This window comes from Abrus precatorius, unplaced genomic scaffold, assembly GCF_003935025.1.
Source record: "Abrus precatorius isolate BTA unplaced genomic scaffold, Abrus_2018 Scaffold7, whole genome shotgun sequence".
NCBI lineage: Eukaryota > Viridiplantae > Streptophyta > Magnoliopsida > Fabales > Fabaceae > Abrus > Abrus precatorius.
The window spans coordinates 4,396,080-4,416,329 of NW_020874417.1; the positions used below are offsets into that span (position 1 = coordinate 4,396,080).

Here is a 20,250-nt window from a genome sequence, read left to right on the forward strand (position 1 = left end):
TTCATTTTATTTGAATTTGAAAAATTATATTTGATTATTATTTTTAAAAATAAGAAAATATTAAAATATAATTCATGTTGCAAGGGATAGCAAAAATTGATATCTTACGATTTTATAACGTGTGAATAACTATAAATACTATATTTATGGGAAAAAAAAATCATTCTAGATAATTATGAGTCGGTGATATAAAATTCCGTTTGTAAATATATTAAAGATCCAAAATTCCATAAAATTCTAACTTATTGTACATACACTGTTTGAATTATCAGATTGAATAGATTGTTGGGATAAGCAATACAATTCGACCAAAAATTACTAAAAAGTAGAAGGGCCGAATTGTAAATGAGATACATATACAATGATATTTTAAATAATAAATTATAAAATAATTATATTTTAAATATTTAATGATAATATGTTATATTATTAATACTATTAATTGATAATTGATTTTTTTAACTTGCATAAAACATGTAAATTCAATTTGAATAAACTTTTTCATAAATATTTATAAAAATAAAATAAATTAATTTTTTTGTCATAAATTAAAATTAATTTATATTTTTTACTTATTTCACTCCTTTAAAACTTAAATTATATATATTATTTTTTAATTTATAGATAAAATTTTATTATTTTTTTGTAATAATTTATCTAAAAGTTCATTTAAACTTTTTTTATGATTTATCATTATTATCACTATTCTCTCTATCACAATTTCTATTATTATTATTATTATTATTATTATTATTATCGTATTACTGTTAATATCGTCACCTTTATTGTTAAATTATTTAATATTATCGTATAACTGTTATCATTACTATTATCACCTTTTATTATAATTGTTATTAACGTCGGTCCCAACTATTATCGAAATCATTAGAAAAAACATTAAAATTGTGAGTAGCCGCCCTTATCATTTGCATAGATTTTATGTAATTACCCATTAAATTATCTGGTGTGTATTAAACAAAAAATAAAATAAAAATTCTATTCATATTCTTTTTTACTCTTATATTTTTTATCCTTTTTATTATGACCACTAAATATACAAAAATAAATATATTTATAAAATACTTCACATAGCATACGTGCATCAAATGATAACAATAAAAGGATAACTGAAAAAAATGATATAACAACACTTTCAAATAAATTTTGTGACTTTCTGTATCAATAGTATTAATTGTACATGTAAAAATGTTTTGCATAGTAATTCAATTATCATCGTCCATTTTTTCTCTCTCTTTTTTCCATCTAATTTACAGAACTTTTGTATGCTCATTTATTCAGTGTAAGAATCATTTCTCTTTTGATTTTACTTAAATATTCCTAAAGAGAAGCAGCAAATAACACAATTAGAGGTACATAGAGTGTTGATTAAGTTTCTGACCCACCAACACAAACACTCCATGTTTTAATCGTTAGGCTCATATATCTGTTTAGTTTGAAAAAACGTGACGAATATAATACTATCAATAAACACGTTACCTCTTCCGTTTACAAAATGGTAGCTGGCCATGGCCACATCATAAACTTGTCAAAAAACACTTCAATTTTTAGGCTTCTCTTACCCCAAACATACATATAAGACAAAATTAAGGAAAGTTTTTCTTTTTTATTGATCCAAAATTAAGGAGTTTTGCTAGTGATCAAGAGACATGTATTTTTATTATAATGGATATTGTTAACAAGAGTCTAATGATACTAAAGAAGAAACATTTAATATTTGTCTTTAAATGTTCTTAGTTATTTAAAAAGTGTTATTTTTTAATACCATTAATAGTTATCTTTAATAACTCGTGTATTTTAATATTTGACGACAATATTTTCGTGTTATCATATAAAAATAACGCGGGTGTGCATTTTTTTTCAATTATCTTGGTTTGTATTTATATGATATTAAATACAAATATTTTAAGATGTGGAATTACTCACAAATATAATAATCTTAATCAAGGATAAAGCATTACTTCTGTCTCACTATCACAAATAATTAATAAATGAAAACCAATCCACACATAAATGTATAGTTTCCATTTTCACAAGAATTATGCATCGGAATTGAAGGCCCCGGGTAATTAACTGTGTCCAGTTTTCTGCACATAACGAATTTTAAAGCTACAGAGTTTTTAATACTAAAGTAAATTATATATATATACACAGAATTTTTTTATACTAGTGTAAATTTAAAAACTCATATATTTAATTTAAGTCTTTCCTTTAACTTAAATTTAACGGATTATAATTTATTATTTTATTAACTGTTAGATTTAAGTTAAATAAAAGACACAAATTTAGTATAAAAATTTTTAAATTTACATTAGTGTAAAAAAAATTTTTTTTTATGTATATATGTGTCAGTTTTATATATAAAATTTTTACAATGAAAATATTGAAAAAATTAATTTTCTTAAAATTAATTTAACTTACTCAACACATAATTAATTTTAAAATTCTCAAAATGTTTTCCATGTAAAATCAATTCTCTCTGATTTTGTTGGCCGGCCTCCACTACGATTGATGCCACACCAAGTTAAGAGTCAACTCTTGTTTTAGTTTTTCCTTATAAAACATTTTTATTTTAAAAAATCTTTATTAAAAAAATTAGTGTGTTTATTTAAATTTAAAAAAATAAAAGAATCAAACTTCTAATTATTTTGAGAAGTTATACTTTGAGTAACTTCTGAAAAAAAATTATAACTACAACTGCAGTCTAAAATAAAAAATAATTATAATTATAATCACACAAAAATAGCTTATATTTTACATAAAATGTATAAAAAGCAAACAACTTTTTATAAAATTTTAAAATATTTTTTAAAAGTTTGAACTCAAATAAATTCTTTTAAATTAAATTTTAAAACATCATTTTCAAACACAAATCAATTGTATAATTTCATTTATTTTAAGATCAACTATTGTGAATATATAGTGCAAACATTTCTTATACAGGTCTTCTAAAAACATCAGAGTATAAGTTTTAGGCATATTTTCTAACAATATGATACATCATAGTCGGAAAATGCTATGTTGTAAGTCTCAAAATAATTAACAACTAACATTAAGAAGATTGAATTTAAAATAAAAACATTCTTTTATATGTCATCTTTCAATTAATATAAAGGAATTAAAAAAATAGAGGGATTATTTCAATCTCATATTTTTATTTAAAAAGAAGTCCATTGAAAGTTGAAACTCTACTCATCCAACTTGATCATGTTTACATATATATACATACCCAACTTGTCTGTGGTACACAGCTCCTATGATAGTGCACATATACAGTATACTTGATCATTCTTGGCTTATATACCTATGTATTATTTTCAAGATAGGTACTGAAGATCAACTCTGACGTCAAAGAAAAGAGCACACGCATTACTTTATTTTTATTGCATGGACATAGGCTTTTATCCTTTGAATGATTTGAGGGGTTGAAAATATGGAAAATTTTATAATGGAAACAAAGGAGTGGAGTGGAGTGGAGGAAAATGTTATTTGACTACTTGGGATAGGATAAGAAAATGCACAAACAAATGCTTTACTATGCTACTGTAAGTGTGACAGAAATCAAAAATATCCTAGATGAAAAATGGTAAATAGATTCTCACTAACACATTTTTAATTATTAATTAAGTTTTATTAAAATGATATGAATATTACTCTTTCTTATTCATAAATTAAATTTTTTTATTATTTTTAATAAATTTAATTAATAATTAAAAACATATTTAAAAAATATGTTGCTCCTCAACCAGATATCTTTACAATTTATGAGGGTCGGTTGATGAGCATTATTTGAGGATCTCCACCAATAATAAAAGGTCATGATTTTCAAGATCATATATGGTACAGAGTTTGTTCAAATCTAATGTTTCAGGTGAGGCCACATGTCGTTTTCCTTAACTGGTAGTTTATGAAATTCTCAAAAGAAGAACAACTTTTAATTTTTATTTTTATGTTATTACAAGTGTTATGGAGTCAGTTTTATTTTGAGTTAAAAATATGTATAACATAATGGAATTAATTTTTTCAATGAATATTATATATATAGACAAAAGTATCAAACTTAAATTTTTAATTAAAGATAACCTAATATTATGTATTATTTGAATCAATTACATGTCGGTAATTCAAGAAAATCTTTAAATCAAATTAAGTTTATTTTCTTAGAAAAAGGAAATGAAAAAATAAAGGCTTAAAAATAGAAAGATCAGGTCCCAATAAGTAAAAAAATGAAAATCGCAATCAACATTTGGCTATCAACTGAAACCATAAACTAGTGCTATATCTATCGTCTTAAGCAGAAAAAACACAAAATTGAATCACATCAGAAATAATTTATATCCTCTGAAATTGTAACTGGCGTGACTCACGAGTCATGACCATAATTAAGTATTAACTATGTGAGGCTACTTGGGTCAATATAAAATCAAACTGATAATCTTTACTTTATTTTAAATTAAAAACTTTAGCTTATTGATTGATTGTTGACAGAAAACGAATAGAGTATTTGATAGTAGGTATTTTCTCACTACTCGCCAAATGCCAATGCAGACCTCACAATAGACATAGGAGACTATCAACATATAGCTTTAGAAGTTATGTGAAACTATTTTGTAGAAAACCTTTGTAAGTGAAAAGCTTTACAAATATTTATATAAAATTGAATGAATTATTGTAAAAAGAGAGCAATAATGTATAAACAATTCATTGTTTCAATATTTTTTTAAATTATTGTAATAATTTTTATTATGAAAATGTTTAAAAGATTATTTTTAATTAATTTTAATATAAATTAATATAATATTAGTAAAATCACGTGTTATAATAAGTTTTAAAAGTTATAATATTTATAATTTGATTCTTAATAAATTTTTTAAATTTAAAATCTCAGTTTCTTAGATATTTAAAATAAAATTTTTAAAATATTTTTTAAGGTAACTAATTTTTAAGAATATAATTATTCATTCATGTAAAAATCAATCACATTTATTTAAATTTATTTTCATTTCTAATTAAATTTAATAATTTTTTATATCTTTTTACAACTTATTCGAAGATAGATTAAGTAATTGTTAAAATTTAAGTGATAAATGTCTAGAATAAAATATTTAAGACAAAAAATTAAATAATTCTAGTTTGAAATATTATCGAAAAAAAATTTATTCAATTTCTCTTTATTTTTCTTTCTTAATAATATATAAATATATTTTTTAAGTCTATTATAAACTTTAAATTTAAATAACCATACATTTTTTGTATTATTATATTTTGAATTGTGATTTTTGTGAGTGAAACTAATTAAATTTAAAAATATATATTCATCCTAATTATCTTAGAAATTAATTTTGGTATAATCAAAATAGTGATAATAATTAAAAGATGTATTTGAATAATAAAAATTACTAAAAATTCATTCGTTATAGTTTTCACTTAAACTATATATTATTCGTTTAAGTAAATTATAAATAGTGATAAACTAATAAATTTCATCAAAACTTGTTTAAGTCAATATAAATTAGCTTAATCGTATCATAGACAGTGACAAACTTCAAAATTTTGTCAAAATTCATTTAAGTCAATATAATTTTGCTTAAGCCAAGTATTATTTACTTAAGCAAATATTTTAATATTTTGTGTAGCTTACATGAAATAATTTTAGTGAGTTATTTTTAATTTATAAATTTTACTTAAACTAACAAAAAATAACTTAAGTAAAAATTACATAAATTGTATGACATAAAAGTCACTATATAAAAATTTATTTTTATGATGAATTAAGACTAAATGAAAATGAATAGGAAATTTTAATTTTAAAAATTATTAACTTTATATATAATTTTTTTATTTAAAATTAAAACTGAATTAGTGTATATAAATGCATACTTTTTAAAAATTATCACCTAGATACAGGATGCACACAAGTTATGTAGTTTAAACAAAATAACATGTTTTAAAGATATAAAATTATAAGTTTTAAAAGTATAAAAAATAATTTTATAAATTTTTTAAAAAATTAAATAATAAATATATAAAAATCAATATTATAAATTTACATGTTAAATATCAGATATATTTATATTTTTAAAAATATATGTAATGATTTTAAAAAAATTAATTTATTTATGCACTATTTACTTTGTTGATTTTTATATACCATTTACCTTGCTAATTTATGTTAGTATGAAGTATTAATGTTACAACAGTAGTCGTAAAAACACAGGGGATACAAATAAAAATAATAATAATATTTATATAGTTTTTATACAATTTATCGTAACAAAATAATGTGGTAACTTACGTACCAAGTTATGATACGAAAGTGCGGGACACATGTGCTGCTGGTTTTCTGCTCTTAATTGTTCCTTAAACCGACCAAGCTTGATGTGATGCACTCCTTCGTGGAAAGCTTGCCCTTTAGGAAATAATAAATATATAAAAACATTAATTTAATTTTTTTTTATCATTGTATAAATCTCTGTTTTATAAGAATAAATATAGAGAAAATAAAGGTCACCCTCATCCAAGTTTTTAAAAATTAGATTTTAAGTTATGATATTGAGTTTAGGGTTTAGGGTTTAAATCGGTTATTTATTATAACTTCGCTTGTAACAATTTTCAATCAAACTACAAAGAAAAATCAATATTCCTTTTTCTTTTCTGAAAAAAAAAAAAACGTAGACGCGAGTGTATTTATTTATTTATTTTAAATTTATATATATTCCTCTGCCAAAACATGTTACTTTCAAGAGTGGAGTTTGTGGTAATCCTGCTCCAATCACAGACGTTGGTTTTGATACCTTCTTCACACAGCAACGAATCTGAACCGTCAGCTTATCCAAATCTTAATCAACAGTCACTGATACAAAATATATTTTTAAGTTCCGACCTTACCAAAATTTAATCCTATTGATTAAATCATGAGGAATGGCCAAAAGGGTATGAGATTTATGTTTTAGATTTTAACGAAATTTTTGAGATTAAAGAAAGGCCTTAAAACATGCCGCCCAATGCTTCAAAATACAAAACAATGAAGCCAAATCAAAAGAAGAAGAAGATGATGTGAAACCTTTAACAGCGTGGCAAATTGTATATAAACGCGTTAAGTGCACCTTTTTATCCCATTTTCTTAGCATAAATATTCAATGCTTCACCCTCATCTTTTTTTGCATTCCTACCTCTCATGTACAAACTGTGATTTCTGAATCCCTTTGTTATCGTTATTGTTGCTGCTGTTGCTGTGCTCTTCTGCACTTTTCTTTTCATGAGAAGGGAGGCCTTGAGGTTGTTTGAATTCAGGTTGTGCTGAATCCAAGGTGGGGTGGTTCTCAGCTTCTTCGATGTTTTGCTTTGTTTAATTGATTATGCTGTTCAATTTCTGGTTTTTTTTTTTTTTTAAATGTTGTTGTGTTGGATCATTTATTGTATTCCAAGTTGGACCCTTTTCTTTTCGAGCTTATTTGGGTTTGTTTTGGATTGGTATAAGCAATATATATAGGATGATTTGGATTTCAATTATGGTTTGTCTCTTTTGCTGGTTTTTCAGCACAGTTTTGAATTTGCATAAGTGACACTCCATACCGTGTCTTACACTCAAGTTATGGGGAATTAGAGTCATAGACATGGAATCAGCTGTTTGTGAATTGTGCTTGTTGTCCTTTTTATATAACACAAATATTGGGACTAGAGTTTTAATGAGGATTCAGGCAATAGCTAGCCTAGAGTGGCTGTGATTTGCATTTGGACGTTGAAGCGGGTCTAGGAAAGGCTATTGAGGGTAACTCCTATTTGATCTCAAAAACAATAAATGAAGTAGATGCTTGATGGTTCCTGCTTTGGTGTTATACTCTCTTACTTTTGAGTGGGAGACTTGTGCAATGATAAGGTCGCTGTTTATTTTGTGGTAAGACCACGGGGATTTCCTGTCTCCTTTAGGTGCGAGACTAATCTCTACTTAGTCGCTTGACTTTAACATCACTAGAAGGTGGTTCTAGAGGGTTTTGAGCTCCTGCAACACAGGTAAAATCTACAGCCTCTTGACCTGGTGGTCATTGGGCCTAGTTCTGGAAACAGCCTCTCTGCTCAATGGGATCAAGGCTGTGCACATTTGATAGAGCCTTGTGTGCTTGATCACTCTATTTTTTGTCAACACCCTGGAGGAGGAAGATTTTAATTTGTTCTCTAGAACAGAGAGGAAAGTAGACATTTCCCTTCATAAATTGGCTACTGTTGAAATCAGTCAACATTTGATTTTGTTATTCAAATAATTAACTTCATGTTAACTTATCAACGAGACTGTATTATTGCTTAGGTTAGCTTAAGCTCCTATAACTCCTTTGCCTCACTGAAAAATAGAGTTGTTGGCCAGTCATGCTATGGCAGGGTAGTTGTGTCAATGACTGCATTTGAAGATACTTAATTGGTCAAATTTTAATGTGCACGAACATAATCACTTAAATGGTTTTGGTGAAATTTATCTATTGATAAAGGCTAATGACATTGATTGATCCGTGAAATCAATTACCTAGTGGGAGAGGGCTTGACTGTTGCTGCGATTGTGGAAATACTGGAAAGCCAAAAATCTTTTGATATCAAATATCAACTATAGGGCATGATAACGTACATGATATAATTTACTGGTCAAAATTGTATCAAATTGTGATATCAAGTTTAATAAATTATACCAGATTGACAAGTTGCAGATTGTTTTATTGACTGTTATAATTACATACTATCTATTTTTTTAGTTTTTATTTTTCAGATTTGCATTGACACCTCTAATTTATGTCCTTAATGATTCAGTTTAATTGGACATGCAATATCTGGTCGGATGCAATGTTATGATTGTCCTTGATTTAGCATATCATTGTCTTAATTGCTTATAAAGGTCCAATCTGTTATGTGCTGCTTATTTTGGTTGATGTATCCTTGCAGGTGTGGAATCTTTTCAACATTGTCTAGAAGAAGACTTTCAGATTGTCTAATACCTAAAGATGGGTTTATATGAGCATTCAGATGTTCTTCAGTGGGGTATTAATCTTTTTGACAGTGACCCTGGTTATAGTCCAGGATACTACAGTGATGTAGTTCAACATGATAATAGTGATGTCTATAATGGACACTACTTCCCAAGCCATTACGATACTGAACGTCGCCAAATAGAGAATGATGAGATCATTGCACGGGCTCTACAAGAAGAATTTTCACGGCTAGATATTGCTGAGTGTTCAAGGTATTCACAGACAGATGATGAACGGTTCCATGCTTCTGAGCCTGCCTGGCATAACACATCAATGATGAACTATTATTCAGGAGGTATCATTTAAGCACAAAGCTGTTGTGTACTTTATAGTTGAGGTTTATCTTTTTGCTAGAATTTGGTTGATTCAATCAGTTTTTTTCATATTCAGGTCATGATTATGCCCAAGATAGAGTGGATGACGTTGAACCTTCTAGTTCATGTTGTAGTCCTTGTGAAGCAGAGGACTGCTTCTTGGAGCTTACTGACAATTATCCACTAGATGATGAAATTGGGAGGAGATTGAGTCAGATGATTCCAATTCCTGTATGTTTGGTCTCTTGTGCTTTTGTCAATTTCTTTTTGGGGGCCGCTACTGGATACACGCGCCCGCACACACACACTTGTATTTTATATATATATCGCACCCTTTAATGGTCATTTAAGTAACAAATGGCTTAGTCATTATGTTCTATTTTGGTATTTTTGCCAGCTTACAGTGATAAGCTTCTCTCTGAATTACATTTTCTACCTTTTGTTACATTAATTGATATTTAGAGTAAGTCATGATTTTGTTTTTAAAATTTTAATTGTGAATTTTTTAAGCATTTAATCTTACAGTTCACCAGTTTTCATTCACAGTGATGAATGAAGCAGTTTCTGGTTTGGATATTCCACTCCAATACATGGTGTTCATTTTTGGAGGAGGGGTGGGAAGTAAAAAGGATTAGTTAATTTTATTTTATTTTTCGCTCTTGCATGTTGGTTTCTGCAAGCACTCAGTTTTACAAGTGCTAGATGTTGTTATTTTTCTTTTTTGTTATAATGATTTTTTTCTCTTTATTTTCATTCTACTCTGCAGTACATGTAGTATGTGATTTTAGAAAGTTCATTTATTTTGATCATTTGCATGATCTGTGGATTTGACTATGATGCCTAAAAGTTGCTTTTTTACCCTCTTTTGTAGCATGTTCCAAAAATTAATGGGGAAATTCCTTCAGTTGATGAAGCAACTTCAGATCATCAGAGGCTTCTGGATAGGTATTAGTCATAAGCATTATTACTTCTTAGAGAAAAAACTAATAAAAATGCTGGCAAGATGCATGTTTCATTGTCCAATGATGAATAACTGCCATCAGAGTGAGACTATTGCAACATATGAGCTTCATTGTGGTTTTTTCAATTGTTTGTTCGTAATTTTTAATGTTTAGGCTGATTGAAAGAGTAATTTAAGTCTTGTATATTTTCTTTTATCAGACTTACACTCAACATGCCAAATTAAGCCCCTCGTATTTTTAAAAAGATTGCAGTTATATGACTTTGTGGAGCATATGGTTCAAGGAGATGGTAATTGTCAGGTTTGTTGCTTCTAATATTCACTTCTTTCCAGACTTTTTGTTTATTGACATGTGCAGAGCAGTGCTCATCAGCTTTAGATTGTTAGTTTCTATATTTATTATAAATATCAAATCATAATGTTTTTCTGTTTATTCCTCTCCAGTTCCGTGCGTTATCTGATCAATTGTATAACACACCTGATCACCACAAGTATGTGAGACGACAAGTTGTGAACCAGGTTTATTGTCTAGCCTAGTGGATTATGTTTATTATGCTTGCCTAAATTTTAATGTATGTTCTGCCTTTTGGTGGACTATCTTGGGTTTTGATTATTGAATGGTTTAACCAGCTGAAGTCTCATCCAGAGATTTATGAGGGATATGTTCCCATGGAATATGGAGAATATTTGGAGAAGATGTCTAAGTAATCATCTGCACACTCCCTCTTTCGTCTATCTATATATAAAACTTCTTTTGAGCTAACCAATAGCTCCTTTTGCTTTCATTGACAATGAAACTAGGAGTGGTGAATGGGGTGATCACGTTACTCTTCAAGCAGCTGCAGATTCGGTATAAGTTTTGCAACTTACTATTTTCTTCCATAGAACTTTGAATATGTTCTATTATTATTCCATTTTTTGCGAGGCAATTTTTTCTTTATTTCTATTTTGCGCAACTTCTGGAGAAATGATGAAACAGTGGTGTGACCATTTGATTTTGACTAGTGTGATTTGCAAGTTTCAAATTTGCTTGCTTGCTTTGTGCTTAACAAATTATTCTGTTACAGTGATCATTTCTATTTTTTGTATAAAATCTCTTATTTATTTGCTGTTGACAGCCAAACTCTTGTGCCTACTTAACAAAATGATGATGTAATATTTTCAATTGTGACACTTAGTGTTACAATGGGTGTTAATAAATAATACCTAGTCCTTAATACAGGGTTGTAGTTCTTTGAAAGAACTTTTGATTTAAATTTGAAGTATTTGTGTGGCAAAAGTTTCAGGCATAGTTTGCTTGGTTCAAGCCTGTTAACCCTCTTTCCCTATTTAATTATGCCTGAATTGCATTTTCAGCTGTCATTCTGTGCACTCAGATGATGCCATTGTTTAGTTTGTAATAATATTTGAAATTTGAAATGACATGGTCTTTTTACTTAAGACTAATAACCCTGAAAAAAATTTCCTTCTTTTTTCTCCAGTATGGTGTGAGAATATTTGTGATGACTTCTTTCAAGGACACCTGTTGCATAGAGATTCTTCCTCATTTTGAGAAGCCAAGAGGTAAGATGTACTTCCTTCTGCTCTAAAATTTTCTTTTCTTTTCTTTTTTTGGGCTCATTGTCTCTTAAAAATTTTCTATCTCCTTAGCTAACTACTTAACTCTGTTCATATCACACTGTTTCTTGAAATCTTCCTAAACCTAGACCCAATTTGACATTCTTTTACATGCATTGATGCCTTCACAAGATGCTAATGAACAAAACTGTAACTTCGGTATCGGTTTATAATTCATGGATTTCCTCAGGTAGAAAGCTGGAGTCCTAATTATTGAAATTGTTTGGATAAAGCTCGATCTGTGTGTGATGTGATCAATATGTTATATTAGCTGTTCTATGAATTTTTGGACCATGGATTTTTTTTTCATTTTTTTTGGGTATTATTGCTTTACGACCATTATTTTTATTGTTCATCAATCATCCTATAATTAACTTGCATTGTGTGTTCTTATTGCAGTGATTTTCCTGAGTTTTTGGGCAGAGGTGCATTACAACTCCATATATCCTCAAGGAGGTACTTTTACAAAATTTTCATATTTAGCTTGATTCCGTTTGAAAACCAATGGTTTGACAAATCTTGTGTTTGGCCAAATTACCACTGATTATCCATAAAATGATATTTAATTTTGTTGACAATCTGGAGTTGACTTCAACTCCCTAAGCCAATTGGAATTCTTTTTTTCTTTTTCAGCATTTAGGTATTTATTTAATTTTCCAAATATATGGTGTGGGTTGGTTTATCATATATGCATTTAACTTATTGGTCCAGATATACCTTCAAGTGAGTCAAGAAAGAAGAAAAGGTGGTGGAACTTTGGAACTAAGCATTAATAGTGTGGCTGGCATAAAAAGAGCACCGATTTTCAACCTTTAATGTGCCCAAAGTTTGGTGCCTATGCATTTTGGACCATTGGATTATGTATCCAAATTCATCCAAGAGTAAGCCAACAGCCAATAAGGATGCCTTCAACTCAACAGGGATACCAAACCTTTGGGTTGCCATAGAATAGCCCCTAATTTATTATGTTCGAATTTCTTTGGCGGTCATTTTTGTATGAATAATTTGTTTTCTTTTTTATTAATTATAAATATGGATGTGCTGAGCCAGCTACATCCAAGTGGACATTTTGGATGTTTCCTGGTAAAAGATAAATTTTATGCGTAAAGGGTTAAAGTATAGCAAAGTTTGTTTCATGTCAGGTTATTCAAATATCATTCATATTATGATATCCACCAAAGTTTGTTAGATTGAAATAACAAGTGGTTATGCTCTGATTTTGTACATGACAATTCTTTCGTAATTTAAAATTGCTAGGTTTAGGCTCTTTCTTTCTTTTCTTTTTTCTTTTTTTCAATAATATTGAGATTGAAGTTTTGAAATTAGTCTAACAGGACTTATATCAAGTATTGAAATTGAAATTTATGAGACATTAGATAATCATAATCTTTAAAAAAGAGAGTTTCAAAAGATAACCATTAAAACACCTTACATGTCCGTTGAAAATGTTTATAAAATAGAAATATAGAAGACTTTAGCAGCTTTAAACAAATTAAGCATTCTCTACTTGTTTATTATTTAGAATTTTTTTTATCTCTCGTCTTCTATCCATGCATGCTCATTTTAAATATTAAAGAATCATTTTTCAATAGTAATAACAGGATAAAACTTTCATCAATTTTTTAATCATAAATAACTTTGACCAAATGCAGGGCATAAAAGGTATAGGTCCTGTCAATCCACAAAAAAGTTGCCTAGTTAGAGGACACCAACGATCATGCATGTAGTTTGAGTAATTTAGGGTCTGACCCTGACCCCAAAAGTTGTTGAATGACAAAAAGTTTGTGTAAAATTAGGTCAAAATGTTGATTGGTAGAGGGTTTAATATTGATGTGGAAAAACGATTTTAGTGTATATTTTATTGCATGCAATACAACAACTATCTCCTACAATAATGTATCATTTCTTTTCACTTTTTACAATTTAAATAACTCATCTCTCTAGAAGTGTAATTAATATATATATATATATATATATATATGGAATTAGTCCCACAAGTTATCTAATCTCTTTATTACTCTTTTTTTATTTATTTATTTCAACTTAAACTTCTTATTTTTATTTTAAGAAAATAAAATTATATAATATATTAAAAATTTAACTGAAAGTTATATATCCATATAAATTTTATCGTACTCATTTTTTTTTGGGAATAACTTTTCCCATTCTTCTCCACCAAAGCTCTAACCTCTGCCGCCAGCTATACAGTGGAAATTAAAGTTAAACATATGTTTAAAAATACTTTAAAAAATTATAATTAATAATGTTAGAAGTAAAAGTAGATCATCCAAACAAACCCCAACAACTGAGTAGGATGGAAATCACTTCACTCTGGGATATGAAAATCAATGGTGCCATTTCATGATAATTGTGGCATCAATCATAAATCCTAGGAACCGATATTCAGGATGTTATAATTGAGTTGTTGTGTTGTTCGACTTTTGTTTGCTGGGTTGGAAGTTTTCATGCAACTTGAGTCCTTTTTTGGTTATAAAATACGGTGCCTGAGAAATAATACATGAATCAGAGGATTACTTGACATTAAGTATTTAACGCACACATTTATACTACTTAGTATTTTTTTAACAAATATGAGATTAATAATTCAACTGTTAGTTTAAATATTTTTTTTAAATATATAAAAATTAATAAATATTCCATCTTATTACTTTATTTAATGACAATATTTTTTAAAATTTAAGAAAATATTAAATTTTAAATAATATATCTATAAATGTTTAAATCATATAAAATTTGATATACTTTTTTGTGTCAAAATTCTCTTTCAAAGTATTTAATATAATTACATTCAATAGAACTCAAACTTAATTAAATAATAAAATATAATATTTTTAACATAAAATATAAATATAAATTTTATAGGTTTCAAATAGTAATTTTTATTTTTCTAAAAATTAATTCTAGTTTCTAAGCTGATAACCAAACTAATTATGGTGTAACTATTGGCGCATAAATTTTTCCAATTGTTTCATAATTAAGGATGAGATGGGGCGTGCCTGGCCACCAAGCAAACATCTACTACAAAAATTATAATAATTTTAGATAAATCATTATTATAAATAAATTTAATTATGCAATTTGAATTTATAAAATTTGACAGACGAATTACATGGACATGGAATCGCTGTGTGGCAGTGAATGAACATAGTAAAATTAGTACTGTTTAGAAATACACTGTGCAACGTGACTTTGTGGGAGAAATTTTTGGATAATCGACACGTATATATTATTTTTCACAAATCATAAAATTGTACCACGTGTTATGTTACGAGTGACGAGCACCCAAAAATTTATCGACTTCGCTAGTTATATTCTCTTCCTCTTTTGAATTGTACGAACTAAGAAGACACGTTGAGCCCGTTTTGCTATTCGCTAATGTGAAGAATATTCATTCTAATGGAGTTCTTCAGTTTTTGAAACACATTTACTGTGGTTTTTTCAAAGGAAAATGTTTACAATATTTGTCAACGGAAAATCATAGCTCTTGTTATACATTGCCATGCAGAACAACGTTAAATTTCAAGCTGGTTCGTCTATCCATATCAGTAATTGCCTGTTACTGATAACCTGTACCCACATTTGATCTGAAAATCATCGACATTATTCAGCTTGAAGCACTCATATTTGTTAACGTGCGGTAAAATTTGCACAGCGTCGTTCAATATCCTAAAATTTAACAATCCACGGATTTGTACAAGTAATATGGATATTTTTCCTTTTATTCCTATAACAGTTTAAACTATTTTATATAAAAATAACTTAATGAACGTAATATAAAGCCAGGTAATTTCAATATTATGTGTAAAAAAAATAATTAATAAAATATGTACTTCGATAAGAAGTAGATTTCTTTTTAGCCAAATTTGAATAACCAAATTGATTTAATGTAATCACAGAATCACAACAAAACTGAGAAACATTGAATCAAATCTGCCAAAAGGGAACATGATTACACATTTCAACAATCAACATAGAACTTTAGAGCAAAATCATCCATTCTTGTTTTCACACGATGTAGAAAAACCTGTCGTCCATCTTCTTCTTCTACTCCCAATCATCGTTGAATTCAATTGATTGGTCAACGGTGGGTCCAAATCCAAATCCTATTTTTGTACACATTGAAATGCCAAACCTAAAACAGGTACAAATTATATTCATATTCATACGGTTTATAATAATTTACATAAATCTCTTTCACCCCATCAAAGAACCGAGTCACTTGTAGTTGTAACCCAACACTTCCACATTGATTCCACACAACTCTAAAACTAACCCTAAAATTAAATGAAAAAACCCTTCAATGCTACCCTACGAACATGCATTAACATTCAAACCGCTATCATTGTTCGCTGAGAGTCTCTTCTTGTTGATTATCCTCCGCCGTCGTCGGCTGCAACAACAGCGCCGTGAACGGCATATGACGGTACCCGTTAGCCGCCGCGAACTCCATTCCCTGCGGCTGGCAGAGGTCAAGCCGGCAACTCGGCTGCGGCGGAGCCACCGCGAACATCCCCTGTCCTTCGCCGTCCACCGCCGTCACAGGATTGACGCGGCAGGCGACGGAGGGCGCCGAGGAGGAAAGGGAGGAGGCGAAGGTGGATACGGGAGCGGATGGGATGGTGCCGGAGCCGGTGGCAGCGATGATGGAGGGCTCAGCGTGGCGGAGAAGCCACTCGATGGTTTCACCGTCGGATCGGTGGCCGAGCTCGCGCGTGAGCTGGAAAATGCGGGCGGCGCAGAGCGGCGGCATGCGGACGCGGCGGCCGCGTCCGTTGACTTTGGTGTGGCGGTCCTTGGTTGAGCGTGTGACGGCGGAAGGTGGTTTTGCGGCGGCGAGTTGGGCTTTGGGTTGTGACTCGGTGGTGGAAGGTTCAGAATGAGAAATATTGTGTACAACAAGTTGTGAGGTCATTTTAGGGTTTGGAGATTGAGAATTTAGGGTTTTGATTTGGGTATTTGAAAATGAAATTGACCCCACAAGTCCTCCATTGAGGGGTTATATAGTAATAGTGTCGTGGATTCATTTGAGTTCAGTGGGCCTTCCCTTTTGCACGTAACACATTCTTCACTGTCCCACGCTTACACCAATTAAGTCCAATTCTACCATACCAATTCTTCTGCTACACCCAAAAATAAAATACTACTATATTCAATTTTAAATCATTTCATTTTTTAAATAATGTATATATTAATTAAAATAACAATTAATATTACAAAAATACACTGATGATGCATTAAAAATTATAATAGAAATGGATGAACAATATATTTTAATAAAACTTTTAATTTTGATTTTTTAAGCAATACCTTAAGATACTGATAAGTATTTACTTTTTTATAAGTTATTTATAAAAAATTTGAATGTCATAAATTTATTTCCAAAAATTAATTTATATTAATGAAAAATCAATTATTATATTTTCAAAAGTATTAAATGCATATACCATTCTGGTGTTTTTACTTTTTTTTTATTCAGATTAATAAAAATAATAAAATGTGTGCACACTATGCAGAAAAAATCAACGAATAAACATATAACATAAAAAAAAAGGAAGGGGTGGGAGAACGTGGAAATTCAGGTGACTTGTCTCAAATTTGGTGAGTCAACTGACATGTTGACTACTTTTGGAAATTGTGATGTGAAAACTTTTAAAAATCTGTGGTTCACGGATTTTCTTTCTCGTTATTCTCATCGGATTTGTATGAACGAAAAATTAATTAAGAATAATAATTTTTAAAATAAGAATATAAAAAACTATTATTATTATTTCTTTTATCAGATGAATATATATTAAAAATATTTTTAATAACTATAAAAAATTTAGTCAAAATATATTTCTTGATTAAAAATTATTTTAAATTTTAAATATTTTTATATTATATAAAATAGTTTTAAAATAAAAAATCTACATTTCTTTCTCACTTAATCCTCCTTTCCTTTGAAAATAAGTTTAGTTTGAAGTGAGTCTCACCTTTTTTAAGAATATTTTTTGTACTGTGACTTAAGAATAAATTATTATATAAAATGTTATTTTTGTTATAATCAATATAAAACTATATTTATAGTGAATTTTAATTGATTAATAATGTATAAATATTTTCCGTTTATAAAATTAAAATATTCTTTAATTCTTTTTTTGTTTCTCCACAACTAAACACGTATCATTATTTTAAAAAATTTTCCCCTTCTTTTAAGCATGAGATAAACGTTACATTAATCAAATAGATAAATTATATATTATTGAGCGTCTGGATTAGCTCACCCTGGTTTTTCTACTTTAATTTGTGATTTCAATAAATGTACTGTGTTATCTGTGGTTTAGGAAAAATAAATAAACTATATTAATCGATTATAAATAAATTTATGGTTCATTAGTTATGCATCAATAATTAATGATCTATTATTAATCAGAATGCATCAGCTTTAAAGATGAATTTCTCCACATCACATTTTATTTAAAGAAAATATTGATTATTAATGTATAATTTTAATTATTATCATCTCTAACTAGATATTTACGGAGGAAAGAAGAACTTTTGGCAACAAAGCTTTAGCTTGGGGGTTTCTACATGAACATAAATTAATAATTAATGTCTACATTTTAAATATTTAGGTAAATTTAAAATATATATTATCAAATTTAATTATTGAAATGAAATAAAAAAAAATTTGGGTTAAGTTTCAAAACTAATAGTATGTCCTTAAAATTGAAGTCTAACATTGTTAATAAAAAATGTATAGTAAATTAAGTCTAACATTTTCATGTCAATATGACATTCATTTAATTTATCTTATCTGATAACGTTTTCTTAATCTAAGAGCTTTGGTGTTTGGAAACCAATATCACATTGAAAATTTATATATTGTAAGACTATTTCCAAGTTTTTTTTTAATACAATTGTCTTCTTGAGTAGTATCTAGCAAAATAACAAATATTAGATTCAATTTAAACATTATTTATCTTGCAATACTTTTTCAATTTTCCCCCCTCAAATTTTATGATATTGGTATTCCTGTAAAATAAAAATTAAACATAATTTCTCAATTTAAAAATCCACTCTCAATAAAAGAAAATGCAGTTTGACATAGTATGTGTATAGCGTAATCAAAATTGAAAAAAACAAGACTTTAACTAAATACATTACCTCTTGACTAACATTTTCATAAAAATACATTTTTTTAAAGGTCATATTTTTTAAAACAAAATTTAGTTTTTATATCGATTTCAATAATTGTTTTTCTTCATCATGAAGTTTAAAAAGTATATGAAAAAATTGTTTTCTTGTTTCTTTACATACGTAATAATACCTTTTAGTCTCTTCCTAACATTTCCATTAATACCTTCTGATTATATGTTCTTATCAATGAAATTAAAAATAAATAATATTTAATGTTAGTCTTGATGTATATTAATGAAAATTTAAATATTTTCATATCAACTTAAGATTATATATAATTTGTGTTGTAATTAATTCAATAATAAATTTGTAAATATTCAACAGTGTAAGAATATGTTTTTAATGAATATAATTGAAACACAGTGATATTATAATGAATTTTTATATTATCCTTTAATCATTAATTGTCATATAATAATAACTATCAACTTTTATGATAATTAATTTAAATGATATGTATAATTTGTACTCTAATTAATTAATAATATACTTTTTTTAGACTGGCAACGCATTAAAATCAAATTCATATTTAACTTGTACAAATATAAATTTATTTGTTATATGTGTGCTTAAAGAGAGGGTTCAACAAGAGAAAAAAAAAACAATAATAATAATAGTTCAATTATATTCTATTTATCAAATGTATTGTTGATTTTTGAAATTTATTATTTCACAAAAGTTCTATATTTTAAAATATGTGCAAAAGAAATTGAAATAAAAAATTTTAACACAAAAGTTAAGTGATGACAAATTTTCAAAATTAAGTATAATTTATTAAATATATATTTTCTTATATAAACTAATTTACATTTATCACATTTTCTCTCCGATGTATACACTTGAAAGAGTGTGAAACTTTCTTTTCATAAAAATACAAACACGCAAAAAACAAATAATTGAAACACTACATGGAAATTGAATTTTTGTTTTGGTTTATTTTTTTTTTTGTCAAAGGATTTTTGCTTTGGTTAAACAATGGGGTTTAGTGGACTTAGACGGATCATGGGCTTGGAGAAGCCATTTTACAAAGGATGGGCCATATTGTAGGAAGAGATGACCCGACCCAACCCAAATGAAGATGGGGCAAAAACAATATTAATATCATGGTAAATAGAAAGAGCAACCT

The 20,250-nt window shown here is 28.0% G+C and overlaps 2 protein-coding genes across 2 annotated transcripts; one reads left to right on the forward strand and one right to left on the reverse strand.

The window, feature by feature from the left end:
• Positions 1–6,946: 6,946 nt before the first annotated feature.
• Positions 6,947–13,058, forward strand: LOC113872743. The gene is made up of 11 exons (XM_027510539.1): positions 6,947–7,328; positions 8,947–9,327; positions 9,423–9,577; positions 10,218–10,291; positions 10,554–10,608; positions 10,752–10,826; positions 10,938–11,011; positions 11,109–11,157; positions 11,789–11,870; positions 12,324–12,380; positions 12,636–13,058. The coding sequence occupies exons 2-11, from the start codon at positions 9,006–9,008 to the stop codon at positions 12,695–12,697; spliced, it is 1,005 nt and encodes a 334-aa protein (XP_027366340.1). The 5' UTR covers positions 6,947–7,328; positions 8,947–9,005; the 3' UTR covers positions 12,698–13,058.
• Positions 13,059–15,212: 2,154 nt separating this feature from the next.
• On the reverse strand, positions 15,213–17,052 carry LOC113870815 (transcription factor TCP11). Its single transcript, XM_027507300.1, has 2 exons — positions 17,031–17,052; positions 15,213–16,928 (listed from the first exon to the last, which is right to left on the reverse strand). Exons 1-2 carry the CDS (start codon positions 17,050–17,052, stop codon positions 16,285–16,287), a joined length of 666 nt encoding a protein of 221 aa, XP_027363101.1. The 3' UTR covers positions 15,213–16,284.
• Between the last annotated feature and the right edge of the window lie 3,198 nt (positions 17,053–20,250).